This window comes from Megalops cyprinoides, chromosome 9 (assembly GCF_013368585.1).
Source record: "Megalops cyprinoides isolate fMegCyp1 chromosome 9, fMegCyp1.pri, whole genome shotgun sequence".
Lineage (NCBI taxonomy): Eukaryota > Metazoa > Chordata > Actinopteri > Elopiformes > Megalopidae > Megalops > Megalops cyprinoides.
Window position 1 is genome coordinate 14,658,599 of NC_050591.1, and position 23,055 is coordinate 14,681,653.

The 23,055-nt window shown below is 44.4% G+C and overlaps 3 protein-coding genes across 4 annotated transcripts; 1 reads left to right on the top strand and 2 right to left on the bottom strand.

Moving 5' to 3' along the window:
- Positions 1-375: 375 nt before the first annotated feature.
- Positions 376-5,945, bottom strand: LOC118783140 (TRPM8 channel-associated factor homolog). Its single transcript, XM_036536850.1, has 8 exons — positions 5,292-5,945; positions 3,881-4,872; positions 3,474-3,568; positions 3,081-3,294; positions 2,676-2,915; positions 1,885-2,222; positions 1,387-1,619; positions 376-1,114 (listed from the first exon to the last, which is right to left on the bottom strand). Exons 1-8 carry the CDS (start codon positions 5,900-5,902, stop codon positions 1,105-1,107), a joined length of 2,733 nt encoding a protein of 910 aa, XP_036392743.1. The 5' UTR covers positions 5,903-5,945; the 3' UTR covers positions 376-1,104.
- A 3,060-nt stretch (positions 5,946-9,005) lies between these two features.
- LOC118782973 (zinc finger and SCAN domain-containing protein 9-like) lies at positions 9,006-11,037 on the bottom strand. The gene is made up of 2 exons (XM_036536612.1): positions 10,316-11,037; positions 9,006-9,875 (listed from the first exon to the last, which is right to left on the bottom strand). Exons 1-2 carry the CDS (start codon positions 11,035-11,037, stop codon positions 9,029-9,031), a joined length of 1,569 nt encoding a protein of 522 aa, XP_036392505.1. The 3' UTR covers positions 9,006-9,028.
- A 3,754-nt stretch (positions 11,038-14,791) lies between these two features.
- Positions 14,792-22,259, top strand: LOC118783162 (polynucleotide kinase 3'-phosphatase). Of its 2 annotated transcripts, none has more exons than XM_036536878.1 (18): positions 14,792-15,207; positions 15,345-15,465; positions 15,585-15,631; positions 15,853-16,131; positions 16,391-16,663; positions 16,804-16,883; positions 17,022-17,079; positions 17,236-17,343; positions 17,876-17,947; positions 18,229-18,277; positions 18,742-18,812; positions 19,185-19,277; positions 19,367-19,463; positions 19,563-19,624; positions 19,916-20,025; positions 20,140-20,248; positions 20,350-20,417; positions 20,883-22,259. In XM_036536878.1, exons 1-18 carry the CDS (start codon positions 15,205-15,207, stop codon positions 21,001-21,003), a joined length of 1,821 nt encoding a protein of 606 aa, XP_036392771.1. In that variant the 5' UTR covers positions 14,792-15,204; the 3' UTR covers positions 21,004-22,259. The 2 variants fall into 2 exon arrangements, with proteins under 2 accessions (XP_036392771.1, XP_036392772.1); XM_036536879.1 differs by having other exon boundaries at positions 20,140-20,227; positions 20,883-22,257.
- Positions 22,260-23,055: the final 796 nt, after the last annotated feature.

Sequence of the window (23,055 nt, forward strand, 5' to 3'; positions counted from 1 at the left end):
TGATCCTGAACCAGTGCTTGGGGGCACCATCCCATATGAAGTGAGAAACACTGGGAGGAGAGAAAGCAATTATACTGAGGACGAAGCTTGGTTTCTGTGGGTAACAGAGCAGCAGTATGACAATAGAGCTGTTCTGCCCCTGAAATATTTCACTTCAAACATATTTTAGTAAGTCATGTCTCATGATATGGGTTAGTATCCCAAACCACAAATTCAAGTGGTGCTGCAGATTTAGCAGCAATGATACAATTTAGGCAAAACACAAAATTCCACATATTTTAATAGTGCAAGTTTGATAACCATCCACCCTGAAAATAGACATACACACACACACACACACACACACACAGACTTTAAGCAAAGAATTCAGTGGCTTCATATCTTGTTTCTATCTTTCTATGTTGTAGAGGACAGACAGAATTAAAAGTGAATTCTTCATTTGTTGCCTTTTGTTTACAGTAATTAATGGCTAAGTTGTTTTTCCAGGAGAATTGTTGGCTGGCTTTACTCTACTTGTGTGGCTTGCTAAATTAGAACAGATGCACTGGGACTCTGGGAGGCACCCAGATTTTACAATCACTGCATCGGATCTCTAAGTGTAAAACAACAAGGCTTAAACTGAGAAGAACAACAATTGCCCTCATATGCATTATGAAGCAAAGGCACAGGTAACACGGGCCTAAAATGAATACACCTGGATAAATATCACATATAAAAATGTTGTACTGTGTTGATAATCATAAGTTAGATGTATGTAACAAATGATAATAATGTATGTTAGCATGATTTATGATCATAGTAACATAATTATTAATATTATTATTATTACATTATTAAGATCAATAATAGGTAAACAAGTATATTAAGAGACAGTTCAAAGTGCATACACAGGTAGCCCAGAAAAAGTCTATGTGTAAGGAAGTGCCACCAAAGAGGGAGGTTTTTAGGATGTGCAGCACAGTTTGTAACGGAGAAAAGAAAACAAGGGGAAGGTGAATTTAGAGTCCACTGATTGCTGAAGGCAACAGGTGCAATAATGGGTCAGCTTTCCAGGCCACTGCAACGATGGCAGGAGTCTTTGGTTGATGGCTTCTTCAGCAGTGCTCAGGAAAACCTAAAGGAAGAAAAGAACGAGTCTGATGCTTCCCAATTCATCACTCTCAAGTAGCTAGCAACAACAGTCTCTTGCTTTGACTGGAGTTTCTTGGGAAACTTAGTCTAGTCTGTTGGAATATATTTAGACATCTGCTTAAAAAGTGCATATGAGGTCTTGGACCCTGCTGGATGGACAGCTCGAACAGGTAACATTTTGTAAGCACTTGTAACAAACCACCACCACCTCAGCCCCAAACCTCCTGCATAGATAAGCTCTGAAATGCCCCATACTTAGCCATGGGGTGGTCATTCCACTCAGGCAGGTCTGCCAGCTTCTTCTCCAGCTCAGGCTCAATGGGCCAGCTCCAGGACTTGAAGAAGGGCACCAGATTTCTGTTGACTGTGCGGGAGAAGGTCTCAGCATACAGGTTCATCTTGCCCTTGTTGTCATTGGGCACGTTCTTCATGTGATGGTAGGCAGCAAAGACCTTCTTGAACGCCTCCCAGCCAAACTTCTCCTGGAGCTGAGAGACAGGGCATGGAGAAAAATTATACACTTATGATTTCACATCCATCCCTTGGTTAAAAAGAGGGATGTGGCATATGTGGCATGGCAGACAAAGTTCATGTCCTTCACCTGGGTTTTCACTACAGCACATTGGTACTTCCTCACATGCATACAGATCTGCATTGCAAAACATCCTCATCTGCATGTAGGTCCCTTGTACAGCATATCAATGCACCTGTCCTTACCTGCATGTATACTGCAACACATCCACCCTTATTCACCTGCATGTAGGTCTCCAGCGCTGTCCAGACGTTCCAACTGCCCAGCGTCCTCCCACCCTGCAGAAACTGTTCGATCCTCTTCTTCCGGCTGCAAGGGGTGATAGCCTCATGTGCCTGGGCCCGTCCCATGCCCAGCACGGTCTCGTGCACATAGATGGACCACAGGTTGCAGGTGCACTCTGTGGTGTGCGGTGGGAACTCCCAGGCACCCCGCTGCTGGTTGTGGCCCAGCTCGTGGATGGCCCCCCAGAGCCCACTCTTGCGAGCCAGCTTTGGGTCCACCAAGCTGGGGGCTGAGGACGAATGCATCATGACTGGGTATCCTGCATGCATGAAACCTGCAGGTATGGGAAGCCATTGAAATCAAGTTATCAATGCAAAAAGCACCAGTATTGGTATTGTTGTGCTCCTACCACTCTACCCTCCTTCCTGTTCCTTTTTCTCACCAAATCACTCTTCACGTGACTTCCATTCATACAGCAGGATTCTGGTTTGCAACCTTGCTCAAGAACCCAAGAGCAGTGCCCCGAAATTTATCCAAACCGATGATCAACTGACCTGAGGCTGAGTGCACTACACCACACAGCTTCCCTTCTCACACATTTGTGTTTTCACTTCATCACGTTCACGCTTTTCTACCTTGTAGAAGTCAGAGTTCACTTCCCTAACCAATGGAGCTGACTGACACGGACTGCCTTGGTCCTTTGAGTCATACTGGACAGTAATGGACAGTATATAAATATGTATATAAATAACACACTACTATGGGACTGATTATGATGGTCACTTGCCATGGGAGATCTGCACATCTGCAACATAGCGCTCCTTGCGTGGGAACTTAGCGGGGATGGCGGCCAGCTCCGCAATACTCCTCATGATGCTGTCCCAGAGCTTTGCCACCTCATCTGGCTGTTTGACTTTGCGCACCACCTCTGATGGTACTGTCATGATGATGTTTTCAAACTCCATCTCTGCCCAGGGAGCAGGAGCATGACGGATCCCCCCAACCCAGTCCGCCACACTGGTCTCCCCTAGAAGGCCAAGGGAAAGACTGGTCTTATTTCTCTAGATGGAAAGAGGAAGACTCAACCTAGTCGTCCATAAATTTAACACTGCATGGACAGCATATGAAGCAGGCTACAGCATACTCTATTCTATTTTTGATGGTGTGAAATCGTGTGGTCTCTCAGACTCACCAGACTTGTAGTATGGTGCACAGATGGCTCTTTCCACAACGACCTCCAGCTCTCCCACCTGGCAATTGGGCGGAGCCACCAGGTAGATCAGTCCACCCCACAAATTTGAGACCTGAATCATCTCTGACTCTATGGGGAATCGCTCATGTACCACTGGTGCCCTCTTCAGTTGAGCTGCGTTGCCAACATAGTCTGTCTGGCAGCCGATCTGCACCTGTGAAGTTGTTGGGAACATTGCATCAACGTTATACTCCGTCAACTCAAAGTAGGGCCACACCAGCACCATAAACCAAAACCAGCCACAAATTCATATAGTCTGGGTGTTTAAATTTGAACTGTGAGATTTTCTCTACATTGGACCTACAACGAAACAATTGTGCTAGAGTGCTTTACTTTCCAGCCTTTTCCGACGATTTGGGAGGGGATTGCCATGTGTGTCTTCATGCCAGGAGAGAGGTACAGGCCAGTGCTCTTCCACTCCTCACTGCCTGAAACACAATGGAATGGAGTGTTGCTGCATCAAGTGTTCTGTGGCTTTGAAATGAGGGGTCAGCCTGAATAACCGTGATCATCTAAAGATTTCTCAAAGACAAAGGAAAATGTGTGTGAAGGACTAATTATATCAACCGAATGATAGTGTTGTAATAGTGTTCAGTATTGCCCTTTACAGGTGTACATTTTTTCATTTTGTTTATAAGGGGCTTGACAGTTTTCACATTTTTGGGCTTCACTAAGTCTTGGGTTGTAAGGCTCAATGTGGCTCCAACAACAAACCTAAGGAACAGAAAGAGTGGGCCTACCTGCAGTGTTGCCGTGGATTTGGACCCTGGCATTGGGGACTGTGGGCAGGTTGGGCCTGTCCTTGATGATGTAGGGCAGGAGGTCGTCTGGATTGGGGGATGCCTTGTACACCTCAGTGCCCACGTGGAGAAGGAGGTGGTCCTTAGAGTTCTCCACAGGGCAGCTGGCACAGACTTGCGGTACACCGGCCTTCTTTACCATGTTGGTGAGTGTGTTGAGGATGGAGTTATAGGAAGGGCAGTCATGGGCTTGCATACGCAGGTAGGTTGCACAGTCCCCACCCAGCCGCTTCAGGCAGGCCTGCTCGTGCTCTGTCAGCTTCTGCCCACAGGTCACATGACCCGTAAAGTTCTGCAGCATTCTTCGGAAGTGATAGGCCTCAGAGCAGGCCTTCGCGGGCTGTGGGGCTGGATATAGGCCTGCATTTAAGGTGGCCCCCAGGATGCTAAAGCCCATCTTGTTAAGGATGTGGTTGCCAGGGTACTCAGTCATGGCATTGCGGCCACTCTGGGTTTGTGCCCAGTACCAGGCATGGCCTCCAATGAGAAGACCCCCACCCTCAGCCACAAACTCCTGGATGTCAGCGGCATGAGCATCACTGTATGAGGTGCAGACATAAACACTCAGCCCCTGTTTGAACCCTGTCTTCTCACAGGTGAGGCCAGACTGGCTCAGGAGGGCGTGGGCTCCATTGAGCTGAGGAAGGACACCTACCGTCCCATGCCGGCCCTCATCCAGCCAGTGCACTGCATTGATCAGGAAAGGAGCCAGAGCCTGGCGTCCCAGGTAGCCCTCGTGGGTGGTAACGATGACACGACCTTGCCCATAGTAGGATCCAGCGATGAAGGCCCTGCCATCATTGGTGGTGGCGATGGGGAAAGCTAAGGGACCATGCACTAGGACCTCCGAGGGTACTGCCCCACCCTGGATGTCAAACTCAGACACCCCCTGCAGCAGGAACTCCAGGTCGTCCTGGAAGTCCTTGTCAATCCTGGGGCAGGGTGGAATGAAGAGGTCACAGACAGTAAGAATGGTATACAGTGCATATCATCAAGAGAATAAATGTATATGTGGTGACAGTATATGAATATCCTTATCTTCTATCACAATCCATGTGATAGTAGAACTTAAACACAGCCCAGGAATCCTTTCATAAGTAACGTAACAGCTCATTTGCTTCTCACACAGCTCATACAAAGAGCACAGGGTTTCTTCTATAGTCATTACTTGACAAACTAATCAACATTCAGCTACAAAAATCCAAGCCATGGACTGGACAAGACAATCAAGCAAGGCACAATTTTGTTACTTCATTGCTAACAAACATCCCACTGCACTGAATGTTCCTGTTAACATCTGCTGCTGCTCTAGCCCCTCCCCGTCAGCCCCCTGAAGGACCCCAGCACTTACGACACTGCCAGCCAGCTGGAAGGGATCTGCCTGGGCACGGGGAACACGCCCAGCTCCCCTGGGTGTTCAGAGAAGTAGATCCCAGCCACACTGCACACCTTGTTCCCTGGGAAGCCCAGCAGGGCGTTCTCCTTAGGGTGATCCATGGCCCAGCTCCAAGCTTGACCAGCAACAAGCAGACCACCCCCTTCCTTCAGAAAGGCCACGAGCTCCTTTGCAGTGGGGCCCACACTGTAGGCATCAGTGACATAAACACCCAGCCCACTGTGGAAGCCCCCTACCTCTGCCCGGATGCTGGTGTAGCACAGGTTATGGGCCACAGCACTGTAGGCTGAGTGGATTCCCACCTGGGCGTCAGTGGAGGGCTTCAGCCAGGTCAGGGCGTTCTCCACCACGACGGGAAAGGTGGTGAGGAAGGCCTCATGACCCAGCACCACAATGCGACCCTGGCTATATCTGGAAGCTGCCATCAGGACCTGACCCCGAGGGTTCATGGCCAGGGGGAAGGCATGGTCACCGATCAGCACCAGGTCACCGGGCACAGCCGGTCCCCGGCAGTCCAGCTCCTCAACACCCTTCATCAGGGCGGAGTAGGCATCTTTGTGGGCCATACTGCTCTGGGTGGTATCTCCAGAAATTTGTGCTTTGTCAGTGTTTCAGGTATTGATTGGACGTTGTTATTAGAGTTTCTGTGGGGATAAAAAGGAAGACATTGTAGGAAATGTGCAACTGGCACAAACAACATAAGAATGACAATAGCAAAGAATCAACAGCAGAGCTTCCACCACAGATTTCAGCTCATGTTTCCTCCGATGTACAACACACAAACAACCACTGCTGCAACAGGGACTGAAAATCTTCTGGAGTGTTACCAGAGTAAGCTGCTATATAACTAAATACAGTGTGAGAATTTATATCCTGATTATGCCTTATCTCCACAAAATACACTCTCAGCATTCAATAACTACAAGAAACTACAAGTTACTAACATGTACAAGTACAAGTCAGTAGAACCACCTGCAAAAGTAGCTCTGCCCTTAAAAGCATTGATACTAAATTGCACTCAAAAATCTGGACCGCATAAACTAAACAAGCACTATTTCAAAGCAAACCTACACTATGTTTTCTGTGAGGCATTGTGACATCTGCCTGAGGACAATGGCCTTGCACAGGTACACTGTGTTATCTAAGAAATATATAGTATTAAATCTGCATTTGTTGAAGTTTTGACCAATTAGTAGTAACCTGAAGCAGAAACACAGTTAAAATCTCCTATTTTAAATGGTGAGTGTCAAATGCAGGGAGCTATGAAACAATCTTTGTAGAATTGAGGATTATCCCAGATAGACATGTGAAGATTAGATGGAACAGACATGTTACACCTCAGGTAGTGACACAGTCTCCATTTTTGTCAACTACCACCTTTGATGACACAAATTCAGCATCTCTGTGAATTAAAATAGCTGCCATGTGACCCAATGAATAAAATTTATAATGCAAAAATGATCTGACATACATAGGTGAGTTTCTATGTAACATTCTGTAATTGTCAGACAGCACAGAAGGAAATATTTGTGAAGAGTCAGACCTGAGGACCACTGGGATCATTTAGGTAGAAAACTCCAGACAGGGCCTAACTCTTGGTGTTGTGTGGGTATGGGCATGTACCTTTCCAGTCCGTGTCTTGCCGGATCATACATGCCATCCTAACACAAACGGCCTTTAAACAAAGAAACATTTAAAACAAAACGCACTTCCCAACAGATTAAAAGGATACACTTGTATAAATATGCGTAGCTTAACAAAATAGGTTGTCATAAAGAACCTGTCTCGTGAATCACCTTCGGTAAACAAATTGTACACACACTAACCCGGCAAGTCTCTGCTTGGCATTCTGACTACTGTAAACTGCAGAAAAAAGCCAGAGGCATTACGGAACAAGTACTGAAGATAGAGGGAAGAACCAGGGGCACTTCTTTTGTAAGTGAGGGCGGGACACACACAGAATGGAAAATTTTTTAAGAACACCTGTCAGGGAGTGGGTATGTTTAGTGGGAGAGGTTACACTTATTATGACAGTGATGAAAATGAACGCAGGCACACTGAATTTCCTGAGCCAAGAACATAGCTACTTTGCATGTGGGGCTTCTTTCCCCCCTAATTAAATTGTACAGACAGTCATTCCAGGAATGTGATCGTTGTGATCATATGCCCTACACTTCATGCACCCTATGCGTATTGATGCACCTCGCCCAAAGATTATAAATACAGTGTCCCACATGGAATTAGTCTCTAATGGCTCCACGCGTTGGAGAGGGGAAACAAATGCGCATCCCATACATTCATCAACAAAAAGGCAGGACATAGTTTCAAATCACTGCAGAAAACAGTGCTTCAAAAAAAAGCACAGCAAAACACAGCCATTAACTGTACATGGTACATATCACATGTCTATGTACAGATTGTAATATTCTGTAAAATATCAGTAGTCATCATCATTCACATGACTGATATGCGAACATCCTAGTAAAATGTGTACAGAGCTATAACAGGCTTCAAATAAAATAACTTATTGTACAACTGAAGGTAAATCTTCTGTATATTATGACTCAAAACTGACCACAAAGCTACATCAGAATCAATACCTAGGATAGGAATGAAAAGCCAATCCTTCACTTGAGGAATGCAGTACTAAGTCAAACAGTGCTTTCATGATATTGAAGCTTCCAGACTCCATATATTTTGCCTTAGAATAGTTTTGTAAGATGCAGCAGCAATCTGAGTATAGTTGGCCTTACCTTAAACTTAGGCGGTCTACCAGAGTCTTGAAATTAATGGTGGTTTTCTATAGTTTGTGTGGCTGTCTGGCGAGTGAACACCACACAGCTGTTTCCCTATTTAGGGATCCCTTTCTCTGACGAGACAAGCCTGTTGAACCGGTTTGGGAAATTTCTGTCATACGTACAACCCCAACGACAGATGACACTAGGCCAGCATAAGCACCACCGTAGCATTCTTCCGGAAAGAATGTATAATGCAGCCCTTCTCACTAGTGACTTGTTTTTACCACGGCTGTGCTTCTTTGATCCAACCCATACTATTCTGTTCCACAGCCCAGTCTGTCTGTATGTCAATACAGCTCCACCCATTTCAAAAGCCGTACACGCCAATGGAAACAATGGCAAGGTGAAACACGAGAGTGCAACTGGGAATACTGAACTGTCCGTAGCTTCCACATCCTCTGCTTAGAGCTAGAGCAAAAACACTGTACATACCACATCGTATCCTGTAATGTGTCATGCCACACACACTTTGAAACTCAAACTTTTTACCCCCGTGGAAAACCTCGCAGAATTGTTCTTTGTCTTCAAGGATCGCCAAAGTTTCCATTTATTGGGTTTAGGCTTACTTGAGCAGGTCAGCTTTCATGTCATCCCAAGATAACTGGGAACATTTTAAGTATGGCACCAAAGAGAAGGTATAGGACAAAGCAACTCCTGACTGTGTGGAAATGTCCACGCTCTCACTATGAAACATCGCATTCAGAAAGCTACGAACATGCACGCAAATACATGCAAAACAAATCAAAGCTCTAGAAATATATTTAAAAGAAATTGCATTCAAAATTTTCAACACATTTCAAGCATAATACAAACTTTATTTCACAAGTGTATCAAACATGCATTAACAAAACATATCAAGCAATATGTGCACTCCTGTCCATTCCAGAATCAATGTTAACAGCTGCAGCTGTGAGGATGGTTGTCACCGAGCGCTGAGGGCTTGTTTCCCGGATTGGCTGGTTTGTGCAGCCCGGCCGACCTCCTCTCACTGTCCTGGTGGATCTGCTCGTGCTTCTTGAGCACCTTCTTGAGCCGGAAGCTCTTCTGACACACGGGACAGCAGTGGGGTCTGAGGGCAGCATGCACCGTGCGGTGGTGGACCAAACGCTCGGCGTAGGTGAAGCTCTCGCTGCAGTCGGGGCACGGGAGGAGCCTGGTGGCGGCATGCGCCGCGCGGTGTTTCTTCAGGGCCGCGCTCGTGCGGCAGGAGTGGCCGCACTCCCCGCACAAGAAGGGCAGCTGATCGCTGTGGCTGCGCTGATGCCGGTGCAGCTGCTCGAAGAAGACGAAGCTCTTCCCGCACTTGCCGCAGACGTAGCCCCCCTCACCTCCGGGGCCCCGTTCCGGCCTCTGCTGCCCCCACTGTTCTAGTGTGGTATTGCAGCTAGAATCACTTTGGGACAGCTGGTACTCATCTCCGGTGTCCATGGTCTCCGACTCAAAACTGTGGCAGCTCTGTTTGTCCTGTGGCTCCTCTGCCACTGGAGTGGAAGAGGATAATGGAGAGTGCCGGTGGTGGGGTGTCACTGGGGTGGTGCCCACATCTTTTTCAACTGCTGAGGGAGACTGGACATCTAGTTGAATTGTGCCTTGGGTGTTCCATGCCTCTGTCTGCACCTCTGAGGTCTCCTTTGCTTTGAGTAACTGAACCTCTGGCTGTCTATTCAGTGCAGAAGACTCAGCATCACACTTCAGAGAGCATTCTTGGAGATTGGTGGGACTGACTACCTCACCGGTCATCCTGAGGGAGTTAAAACACTCACAAGATAAACTACTTGAAAAGGCACTGAAGGTCAGATATACATGAAAACTTTAAATCTGGCCAAACTGCAAATAAAAAAATACCAAAACCCACTGTGTATAACAGAATTGATGTTAAAATTCAATTTAGGATAAAGCTATGATTGGCACTATGTCAGTATCAGCTATTCAACATCCGCTTATGGGAAAACTGCATGTAAAGTAAGATCAATGAAATTTTCATTAATGGTAGTGGTGTTGTTTCTGATCATATGATAGCCTTCAATATCTTGTGTATTACAAATTCATCAGTTAAATCCTCTTCAGAACAATATACTTGGAAACAGGTCCATGGAGGAGTGTAGGGTCAGAAATATTTCCTTTACAATTTAAACCATGACGTCTAAATCAGTAGTGACACATTATGAGATGGCCACATACCGTTGTGGTAAAGAGGGGCAGTTTCCTTCAGGGGAAGCACGGGCTGTCTCAAAAGTAATGTGTGGCATCTCACTGCTGCCCTTCGCTTTGCAGGGATGTGCAGAGAGGGACAAGTGAGTCTCCGCCAGCTTCACGGCTTCCTCCAGGTTGCTGGGTCTTCTAGCCCGGATCCAGTTGGCAGTGACCTCAGGCAGCAAAGAGGTCAGCTGCTCCATCACCACGCACTGCATCACCTCCCACCCCGAGCGACTGTGGGGCTTCAGCCATCCAGTGGCCTCCTGCTGCAGCTCCCAGGCTGCGGCCCGGGGGCTCAGCCCAGGAACGCGGTGCTGCTGTGAGCGGAACCTGACCCGGCAGTTCTCCTCTGCCACACCGGCCCTGCCCAGCAGTGCCCCCTTCAGGGTCTGGAATGACAGTGGACCATCCGCACCCCCGCTCACATCGTCGTAGGCGAGTTTTGCATCCCCTGCCAGCAGGGAGGCCAGGGTGGATGCCCACTGCGACTTGGGCAGGTGGGCAGAGAGTGCGGCCCGCTCAAAAAGGCGGAGGAAGGCTTCTGGGTCATCCTCACCTGTCAGGCTGGGCAGGGCCAGCTGGGTGGTGGGCGTGGAGACTTCGTCCACTCTGTCAGACAGCCCTATCAGGTAGTTGGTATAGGCAGCAGCTTCCACTGGACCCTTTGCTTTGAGAGTCTTCAGCAGGTGTCTCTGTATTGTCAGCATTGCTGTAAAGAACTGACTGAGGTCTTTTGCTCCACGATCCTCCATATTATTTTTACCTTTTTTATCCCTTGCTCTTTTCAGCCAACTATTTACCTAACTTCTGCAACTAGCTAGCTACATCAGTAGCCAACTAAATTATTTTGATGATACACACTAAAGAATCTAACTTACTAGCTATATAGCTATCATATAAAAATAGGGATGCCTGGTAGGTTTTCTTTTTTAGCAACTAATAATGATGATTTGAATACCAACTGGTAGACAGTGCGAATGTGTCCGCAACCAACAAATGTCGTTAACTTACAACTTCAAATAAAAACATGGCATAATAGGCACCATTCTATTATTATTCTAGATGTATCTTTCTTGATGAAGTTACCTTTCCTGCAGTTAAAAGTTGTTTGCGGATCAGGTAAATAAGCTTGTCTGACTAAATGACAAGCCCTGCAAGGTTAAGTCAGCAGAGTGTCAGCTTCAATTGTCAAAAGCGGACCGATACCTAGTTGCTGCAAGGAAGATTTTTTTCAAACTCAGTCCTTCCAAATTCCATGACGAGTGCGCGCCTTAACTGCAGGCTCGATTAACATCACATTGCTAACGTTAACTAGCTAGCGACATCCGTCAGTTCACCACCTGACGATACGAAAAGTTCATTCACTTTTCACTGTCTTCTCCTTGCCGTCTGAAGAAGTTTAGCCGATGGCTAACATAACGGTTAAATAGGATATGCTAGCTTAGGTCAAGGAAATAACTCGGCTCTCGGATCATACGGGGCTATAGCTAACAATTCATTAACTTACCTTGGATGCTCGTTCTGGAGAAACTGTACACGGCACCGAGTGACACTGATGTCAATATTAGCCGGCTTTCGTTACCTAACTACAGTCTGGGAACCAAACAGCATTAACTAACATCTTTGCTAATACACGAATTAATTTTATAACAACAAATCCACGTCAAATCAGTAAAGTTTAATTTTCTGTTTCAGCGAACGTTTAACAGTCAACCGGCTAACCCTAGGTGACTTTTAACTGCTATCTTCAACTTGATAGCGAAAGCAGACACATTGACAGCGGACTTCCTGCCTGCACAGGACGGTCTCCCGTTAAACATTTCCCCGACAATTCTCTCACTGTTGAGGGGATTACCTTTTCTAACGTCAAGGTTATTATTATTAGCCTATTATTAATGTTCCAGCTGAATTCATTGTTGATTAGGTTCGATTATGCTGTTAAATGAGTATTGATCACTATTTGACTTCCCAGGACTTCCACGAGCTTAACAAAAGATGTTGCCCTGTTTTCATACTAATGCAAACACATCTGTAATAACATAATTTGCTCATAAAGAATTTATATAAGGTTAAACATCAGCAGGAACACCCCCCCCCCCCCCCCCCCCCCCCAGGACCAGGACCGGGAAACACTGTATCAGGCTATAGTGTTATTGATGCAAGGATAGAAGCCCAGGGCTACTGTCATAGCCTATGTATATTTTTATAATTTATTGAACAGTTAAATATTGTTTTAGTGTAAAATGTGGCAAAGTAACTAGCAATCTGCAGTAGCTTGTCTAGAAAGTTAACATGTGTCTCGCAATTAATGACATTGCTGAATAAGAAATCGTTAAAAAAATACTATTTTCTGTTATTAACATCACTAAGAGTGTATATGACACTGGATCCCATTTGTGGAGAGTCAGTAGATTTAGCCACAGTGGTTAGGAAGTTGGACTCATAACCAAAAGGCTGCTGATTCAATTCCTGCTGCTGCTGTACTCTTTTGGCAAGGTACCTCACTCAAATTACCTCAGTATATATCCAGCTGTATAAATGGACATGTTAGATCCAAGCTGTGTAAGTTGCCCTGGTCAAGAGCAACTGCTGAGTAAATCTAATGTGTAATTCAGAAATGTTCCTTGCTTTTCTGAATCATTGTGTTCAGCTATTTCAATATACCTGCTTTATATGGCAAGTGGTGAAAAATGGCTTAATTAGGTATACCCATGCCATAAGTTACATAGATGCAATCTTTACATGTTGTCATTGATTTTAAATATGGCGTAAAATTATACTGACATAACTTACAGTATAAAATTATATTGACTTGTATCTTACAATATGAAATAATGTTGACTTAGCCTTAACATAGCCTATAATAATTGTGAAATTTGCATACAGCTGGTCAAAATGCACTTACACTTACTTCTGCAGCAAACTGATTTTCAAGTTGGTCTCTCACCCAAATAATATCCAAGCCCAAGCCTGTTTAGGCTCAGCCATTTGGTAATACAAGGTACCAGCATGGTATACTTGGTGGGACACATCTGGTTTTAGCTGCCACTTGTGTCCTAGGTATTGCTAGGGCATCCAGGGTAACGAAATATAATGATATCTCAAGTAGTTGAGTTTGTGGCAAGCAGTTTCTTGATACAGGTATCACCTGATACAAGCCAGTACATTTAACTTGGAGAACGGCATCTATACACTGAATATACTATGTTGTATCTTGAGATGTTATTGTGACTTTAGAGAGCAGGAAAACCTGAAAAAAGGAAAACGATACACCATGACTGTGGCAAGTTCAGCAGCAGTTTGTACTCTCTGAATTCCATTATCAGTAACTAGTGCTTAAACATCTGCTACATACTAAGATCTCTGCTCAGCCCCTTCCACCAGTGATATCCACATGTCCACTCACTGCCAGCACAGCCAGATAAACACACGCCTTCCTCATTTTACTGGGCTCCTATTTATAATAGGGTAGCGTTTTGTATATTTTTGTTTTCATGGTGAACGTATTGTACGCTTTCAGGTTACTATTTTTTTTCCACAAAGAGACAATCAGAAGTAGATTTATTAGTCCAGCCAGTTGCCAGTACCTGGTCTTTTTATGGAATAATTATTTTAAATGGTAAAAATACCTTTGTTTGAGGTTTTTCAGAGGCTGAACCAAAGGTTTGCTTGAGTCACTTCTCTACAGCCTTGAACCCACAGAAAGTTGCAGTTCATCAGAATTGATTGTAGGTGAAAAGAAAAAGCTCCCAATAAGTTAAGTGCAATGGTAAGAACATTGACTATATCATAAATGTGAATATGAAGTCAGGATATTGTCACTTTGATTAACTTAAAGTAAATCTCAGGGAAGAAATCTATTACAGATGTGTATTACTGCTGTTATAGCAAGGATAAAAAAAAACTTTAATGTATCTTAGCCAGGCACCTTAACATGGTTCACACTTCCTCATGAATGAATAGAACCACAAAAGAGGTAGCTGCAACCTCTAGCAGTGGCTACAGTGGGGAATGCCCATCTAAAAAGGATAGTGAGTATCTGGGCACAACAATGATGACTAGGGTGAAGATGAGAGATGTCCAGATCTACCAAGAGAGGAAGGAGCAGTGAATGAGAAGCATGGCTAAAGAAGCAGGGCCACATATAAATTTTAAGAAATGAACGAAAGCTAAATTCTCTCTGTATCTCTCTCTATGTGTGTATATATGAATAAATGTAAATGTCTTTTCAGAATGTGTCATCATTCTGTCGAATACACACAGTATTCCTATCCAATAGAAATTATTTTTCATTATTCATTATTTTTATTAGTAGGCTATGCATATCTTCGACTTGACTCTACCTAAACGTAAATGTCCCAAACCCGCAAACGACATGTAGGAACCACAGTTCTGTTTTGGAATGTGAGAGGGAAGTATTTTCCTGGGGACCGAAGGTAAGGAGGTAGTAATATAGCAAACGAAGTTACAGAAAATGGGTACATCGGGAATTTGTTTATACATATCATACATCTCATTCAGAATTTTACTGTGGTGCTGTTAATTTGTCAACCTGGTGCTGACAGCTTTGCTGTTTTGTACGAGATTAACTAGTGGTACCCTTATGAGGTTGTGCACGCTATGTTTGCGAGCTAGCTTGTTAGAGTAGCGAGTTGTCCTGAGAGACAACACAAGGCGCTTGTATTGAGTCCACCGTATGAATAGTAGATAGGTATCGTAGGAAGGATACTGACTTTTTGATGAAAAAAAATAGCTGTACTATCGTTTTTCCCCATTTTATACGCTGTGTATTTGCACCGGTGTTGATGGCAAAGTTTCCAGTCTTTTGTTTGAACGTATAAATCTTATCAAGTAGACGTCTGAACAACAATATAATGGTAAATCTATTTTTAAGTAACTAACTACCTAAATGTAGAAGGCTAGTGTACAGTTTGAAAGGTTTTGTCAGCATTCTTAATGCTGCCTGAATGCAAGGGAAGAAATTTGTTAGGCTATCCCTCCCCTCTCTGTGCAGATGCAGTGTGTGTTGGTCAGTGCGTCAGGAGCCCGAGTGCCTCTTGCTGATGGCAGAGCGGTAATCTTAGGCCGGGGCCCAGAGTCGGGAGTGGCGGACAAGAAGTGCTCCAGACATCAGGGTGAGCCAGTGCCACCACTGTTTGCAAGCTTTGGTGTCTGTAGTCGGAAATGTGGTTTTATAGTTTGTGTGTGGTGTTGTGCATATAATGAATGTCCACTTTACTTTCTCCTGGTGTAGTTAAACTCGTGGCCTGTTACAAAGACCAGGCAGTGCTTGTGACACAGGTAGGACTTCATTTTTCCCATTCATTGTGCATAATGAAACTGTAAACTATATAATTATTTTTGTTGCTTTTTCTTCACATTGCAACTACCACAGACTAATTTTTGACATGCCAATCTACAGATGCATGTTGGGAAAGGTGATTTTTGAGGTATGGATCTGGTCTGGGATACAGTAGATAAAATAGACAATGGTCCACATGGGTCTTCTCTCCACCCCCCAGCTGGGCCCAAACCCTTCCTCAATAGGCACTCAGACTCTGGGCAGGGGCCAGTCCAAGCAGCTGACCCGGGAGGACACTCTGTACCTTGTGAACCAGAGTCACCCCTTCACTGTGCGATTCTCCGGTAGCTCCAATGGGACCTTCTTGCCCTCTCCTGCAAAAGTGAAGGAGACAGAGAGAGGAAGGGAGAAAGACAAGGAGCGGGAGCGGGAGAGGGACACCCAGAAACCTGGCCCCCGTCGCAGCATTCAGGATTTCTTCACTGCTTCTCCCAGAAAGGTGTGGGGAACAGCCTAAGGCCATCTTATTTAAGTGTCATTTATCACCCATTCCAGCTCATTTTCTGATTTTGAAATTGTGTACTGACACTATACAGGGTTTCATTTCCATTTGCTTCTCTACTTCTCTCTCTACTTTTTCAAGTTGCAGGTCTTTTTTTACATTTTACACTTTTACAGAGTATTATTTGACCAAACACTTGACTCCCTGTTCCATACGTTAATACCAGGATTATTTTCAACTTTTTCTTTTCTCTCAGGCAGTGAAGAGGCCGCACAGCAAAGAGGAGGACCCCTCTGTGAAACGTTTACGGAAAGAGAGGTCCTCAGGTGGGGATGATGATGATGATGATGATGCAGAGAGCCTCATAGAGGAGAAGCTAAAACAATTGCAGGATATTGCAGAAAAAGCAAGCATGCAGCAGGCAGTGCCGGGGCCATCCCCAGGGTCCTCCCCCTGTTCCAAAGACCACTGGGAGCAGGTGGGCAACCTGATGCTCTTCACCGCAGCAGGGGTTACTGCCAGCACAAAGGTGAGAATGAATGTCTGAATTATCTTGATGAGGATGTACTATAATTAAACTGGTACAGTGTTATCAATATATTACTGGCAGTCACTGTGTGGAGCTAAATATGAACAAGGACGCTCTTTACATCTCTGCCTTTTTTCCAGATCGCAGGGTTTGATATTGATGGTTGCATCATTACCACAAAGTCAGGCAAAGTGTTTCCAACAAGTCCTGATGACTGGAGGTCAGTCTGAAGATGTTTGTTTGCCCTCTTCTTTTACTTGAGAGCATCTGCAGATCCCCAGAAAGGGTGTCGTAAGTCTTGAACTGAAGTTGACATTGAAGTTAGCGGATACATTGTAGTTTCTTTTCCCTCCTGTAGGATTCTGTATCCAGAGATTCAGCCTAGACTGGGCCGCCTGTTGAAGGAAGGCTACAAGGTAGGGTTGTTCATTTGTTACATGAATTAAGAATCACATGGCACAGTAAAACAGATCACACTGTCTTGGAATCATGTGTTGGCAAGCACCCAGGACAGTATGACTGAGTGGTGTGAAAGGTGTTAATGCATAGTGTCTCATATTAAACACTCTCAGGTGGTGTTCTTCACCAATCAGATGGGCATTGCGCGGGGCAAGCTGAGGCCCGAGGTGTTCAAGTCCAAAGTGGAGGACGTTTTGACCACACTGAAACTTCCTGTGCAGGTCAGTGAGGCAGATTGCATAAGGCATCTCGGGCACTTAAATGACACACACCACAACTGACATCCCACGCGTGCTCAGGCAGTACAACATACACACAGACTGCACCTATATGCACACGCATGCACATGCACTGTACACATATACACACTCACTCAGAGATCTCAGTGTGCATGCACACACACAAAAAATACATAGACTGCCATAATCCAGTTTAGTTTATAGTTTCTAAAAGTGCCTCAAAGTTTTGTATAGGGAAAGGAAATAAAGGTAACTAGAATGGAGCACTGCAGTTTCTTACTTCCTGATTCTCCCTGAACCACCAGAAAACTACACATTCATTTTGATTGGTCCCCAGGCCATTGACATCTGTATCAGGTTTCGTCAACACACTCATTGAGCATGCTGATAAAGTGAAGATTTAATAACAGTGCAAATCGGATCAGTGACATCAGTGTCCCCTTGAGCAGGCCCAAAACATGCCCTCTTGGAACAGGTAGCTTTGCAACTGGATCTGATTTCCTCTGATTTCCAGGTATTTGTGGCGGCCGGGGAGGGGATCTACAGAAAGCCAGTGATGGGAATGTGGGAACACCTGTGTGAAAAGGTGAGGGAAGTTACTAGGTTACAATTACTAGGTTACGCTAAATGGTGGGACAGAGACCCATTGCTGTGAATCATCTCTGTCACATTGAGGTCTAGTTATAAGACCTAACAGAGTTATGGCTAGGCCATGCTTCTGCAGCTGTCAGCATCTGGATTCCCTGATGGTAATAACTCAAAATCCTGCTGAACTTGGTGTTGGGTATTCAGCTAAACCTTTGTGTTGTCTGCCTGTTTGTTTTTGTCTTTTTGTCTTTCATTTGACTTGCCTTCTACCTCTCCCAGGCCAATGATGACGTGACTGTGGACAAGACCCAGAGTTTCTATGTGGGAGGTAAGTTGGACGTGTTGGAGTCTTTGTGTGCCCCATTTTCACAGTCATTGTTTTCTTTTCTCCTTGAATATATTTTTCATGGTCCTGATACACCTCAACAACTGATATTCCTCTTTTTTGATCATTTGTCTTTGCTCAGTTCTGGTGAACTCCTACTGACCCCTGAGACTTTAGTGCAAGCAGTTTGTAGAGTGAGTTTATTGTCATTAAATATTTCTTGGGGGGCAGATTGACAAAGTGGATGGCAGCTTCTTCAAAACTTACCATTGAACCCCTGAGCATGGTATTTAATTGTTTCAGTAAATATATCTAAATGTGCAAATTGATAATACACAAAAATGGGATATTTAATTTGCCCCGGATAAGCCCATCTGCTAAGCATAGTATTAATGTATCTCTCATTTCTCTCGTATCTCTCATATTAGTCTATCTCTCATCTTTCGTCTCTCCCTCAACTTTCTCAGATGCAGCTGGCCGTCCTGCCAACTGGGCCCCAGGCAAGAAGAAGAAAGACTTCTCTTGTAGCGACAGACTGGTAAGATGATAACTCACCCCAGCCAGACTCACTGAATACATTTTAATTTGCAATATGGAGTTTGCAATTCGTTGGACCTCGTTTGGACAGTAGTAGATGGTATTTCCAATCACGGAAGGTATCTTTGAATAACAGTGACTTTCTGAACTGTGGAACAGTACAGATGTAACAAGAAGCATATTTTACCCGACAAGCTAGCTCCGTTTCTCTTCAGTCATCTCGTGCCCATAGTACACCTCAGCAGTGCCAGCATATTATATGCCTATTACGTGCATATAATATACTGATTTTTTCAGTATAGGACTGGTAGACAGTTCTCTCTGTCTCCCTGTTTCTCATTCTCTGACTGCCCCTCTCTGTCATCTCTTCCAGTTTGCCCTGAACATTGGGTTACCATTCCAAACTCCAGAGGAGTTCTTCCTGGGCTGGAAGAGCGCCCCCTTCAGCCTGCCAGAGTTTGACCCTGTGAGTGATACTGTTGAGTGGTTCCTTGCATTGCTGTGCTCTGTTACTGTCTGTGAGCTGATCTTACAGTACCTTTCTCTGCTGTTCAGAGGTCATGTGACCCAACTGCTCGTCTGTATGATCCCCCTGATGCCTCCCTCACCTCCTCTCGACCAGAAGTTGTAGTTGCCGTGGGATACCCTGCTTGTAAGTTTGAATGCACCTGCAGTGATGCTTTTCTGATGTCATCATCTATTTCCTGTCCATTCTTATTAACTCCAGTCTTCTTTTTTTATTCTTCCCCAGCGGGCAAATCTACTTTCTTCCAGATGCACGTGGTCCCAAAGGGCTATGTGTATGTGAACAGGGTGAGTGCTGAGGTCTTCTGGTACTTCTCTGTACTAAATTAGGACATGTAGACAGACAGATATTGTCCTGCCCGCAAACTGTACCTCCCTCCGTTCCCATAAACACACTGACCAGATGCCATTGTTGTTTCTCTCCCTGGCTGCTTAGTCACATCCCAAAATCACAGCCACAATCTTTTCAAGTGCATTCATTTGGCTTTACATTGGACCATATGAGGGTAACAGTTTTGCACATGACACAGTGTTGCTGTAGTAATGGTGTCAGTGTAATAATGACACACTCTCCTTCAGGACACGCTGGGCTCCTGGCAGCAGTGCGTCTCTGCCTGTGAGCGCGCCTTAAAGGAGGGCCGTAGTGTCGCTGTGGACAACACCAATCCCGACATGGAGTCGCGCAAACGGTAGTCCCTCATTCTGTCCTGTTGAACGTGTGTGTATGTGTGTGCGTGCGTGCGTGCGTGCGTGCGCGCCACATCTGCGTCCTCACTGATGGGATGCTGTCTCACCTCTTGCAGGTATTTGGATGTATGCCAGAGCGCAGGGGTACCCTGTCGCTGTTTCCTGTTCACAGCCTCCCTGGAGCAGGCCAAGCATAACAACAGGGTCAGTACCCCTCCTGAGCAGGTCTGGGATCAGTCAAATCCAGAACCCCACCCACCTCGCATGCACCACTCTTACTCTGCCTTGGCCCAGTGTATTTAATCTCTCTCTTTATTCTGTTTCAGTTTCGTGAGATGATGCCCTCTCAGGTCAAACACGCCCGTGTCAACGACATTGTCTTTCACAGCTACAAGTGAGTTATTTTATTTTAATTTTTATTTAAGTGAGTATTTTGTCATGTCATAAGTATTTTTGTTCAGTCACAACACTGAACATGTAACAGACCACAAATATTTAGACTTGTTGGTTAGACTTTAGGTGCTCTGAAAGGCTGTCATGTCAGAGACATTGGCCAATCTGATGTGTGTGAATGATACTGATGGCTGATGTCTCACTTAATTATAGCTAACCAGGTTGTTGTTCAAAGGACATATTGACAAATCATTTGACCAAATTAGAGAGCAGGCTACAGGGATTTATTGAGCTTTTGACTTAATAAATCAGTGATTGCTCTGTCTTTTAATCTGTCTGCCCATCTGTGTGGCCTTGTGAAAGTATTGCACTACAGTGTCCAGTTATTTAGAAACTGGTACTTCATAGCTCTCTCTAAGAGTCAGCACATCCACCACCTCTGAAACGAATGCATTTGTCTCTACAGGAATAAGTTTGTGACACCCAGTCTCTCTGAGGGCTTCTCGGAGATCCTACAGATCCACTTTGTCCCTAGCTTTCCTGACCGCCAATCAGAGGCGCTCTTCAGACAGTTCTCTGAAGGCTGATTGGTGGATCCCTTAACACCCACCCCATCCAGTCGATCATGTGGCCTGCTGTTAGAGCTGTCGGACGTGGCTTTGATGCGTGATTTGCTTTCATAATCCAGTTGTATGAAAGGATAACTTGCAAAAATTGTAAGATATCAAAATTGCTCTGGGTAAGCCCACGTCTTAAGGATATATTTAATATAGTTGTGATAATTAATTATGCTGCTTTTTTCTTGGCCTATAATAACTTTTCAATGGTTGGTCCAAACATTTCACATGGTGTGCCTAAACCATTCAGATGTGTGAGTGTGTGTGTGTGCACATAAACACGCTAGCAGCAAGATCATAATCGCTGGGACAGTGTTTTAATGACACTGTTAATCAGTGAAAGCTTTTATGGGTCTATGAGCGACATTTCATTGGGAAGGCATTTGGATTGGAATGGAATGATAGGACAGAATGGACAGAATTGTATTTTTAAAGGATTGATAGCAGCAAGCCCAGATAAATTCTGGTGTGAGATTAAAACATTTAAATGAAAAAAATATTGGCTAAAATGTTTGTTTTGTTTTAATGTTGCTTTCTTTTTACTCTAGTACCAACCATATTCACATATTTGTGGATCCAGGCAGAGAAGCAGACATAGGAAATGTAGGGAAGCTGGTCCATTTTGTAGCAAAGCCAGACTGAAAGGCAATTGTGTTAGAGTAAAATTTAGTTTAAGGCCTGTATTCCTCTTTGTCCTTATAATGTAAACATAAGTTTATAAATTTGTTGAAATAGTGTGTCATCATTTCTGTATGTTGTGACCCATCCCATGTGCTTCAGTAAGCCCTCTTTTTGAGAGTCTGGTTGTAATATGGTCAATAATATAAAACTAATTCAATGTTTGGCCTGGGTAAATAGTTAATACTTTTGTCATGTTTGCCTTTGGAACACGGAAGAAGATAGCAAATGCTCAAGATAACAATGCTCATTTTGGAGTTTGAATTATGTAAATTTAACCATAGTGTCCAATCAATATAATATGTTGAATCAACTGCTGTGTACTGTATAAGGATTCTGTTCCAGCTCTAGGGTATGACTGAGAGGCAGAATTTCCCAGTTTCAACAAATGCAGTTCCAAACCCACTGCAGACCACCCCCATACTTGTGTGTAGGATTCATCTCAAGCTAATACACAGGGCTTCAGCAGGAGTCTTCTGTTTGGGGGGCATGTTGTAAACTTCCCAACTTTTTCTAAATATAAATAAATTATCACTTGTCTTCATGGGTGATGTTTATTTCCACTTGTTACACAATGTGCAGATGTCTATGATGGGTCCAGATTTGTCAGTCAGAGGAGAGTGCTCATTATGTGACGTGAAAATTATAGCCATTTTTACTGTTGCCTCACCCCATCCCTCTTCACTGAGAGAGATGAGAGAGTCTGATTTGGGACTCACCTGGCCATGGCTGCAGATGGAATGTATTCAATGTGACCAAAGTATTCACTCTAGATGACTGGAAAATTCCCAAAACCTCGTAGCTGTTTCATAACTTTTTAAACAGTGTGTATGTTTTATGAACCATCTTTAAGATTCAAGTAAAAGAAACAAGCAGAGACCATTGTTTGTTTTTAGCTGTTGCTCTTTTTTTATTTTAGTAGAACATTTTTTTTTCTGTAGTAGAACATTTTCAAATTTTTTTGGTCTTTTACATGTGCGCCTGCTTACATTCCAAAAGTAATTACACTCAATTAACTACACTAAATCTGCAATAATATACATTGTCACCCAGTCTTTGTACATGGCAGGAGAAACCAGCTGGCCAGCATCAACATTAAGAAGGCTGTGTGAAAAACAAAGCCTATGAGAACTTGCTGACCGTTATGACAAAGCTTTGGACTGGATATGCTTCTAGTTTTGGCCTTTTGAGTTTACTTCATTACTGTCATTTAAGGAAAGCTGAGAGGAACCAAAACATTGTTTCCCACTGTTGTTGGAGGATCCCTCTGTAAACTGTTTTGTTCCAAGAGCATGATGGTGGTATTTGTACTGAAACGGATACTCCACTGCTAAACGCTGTACC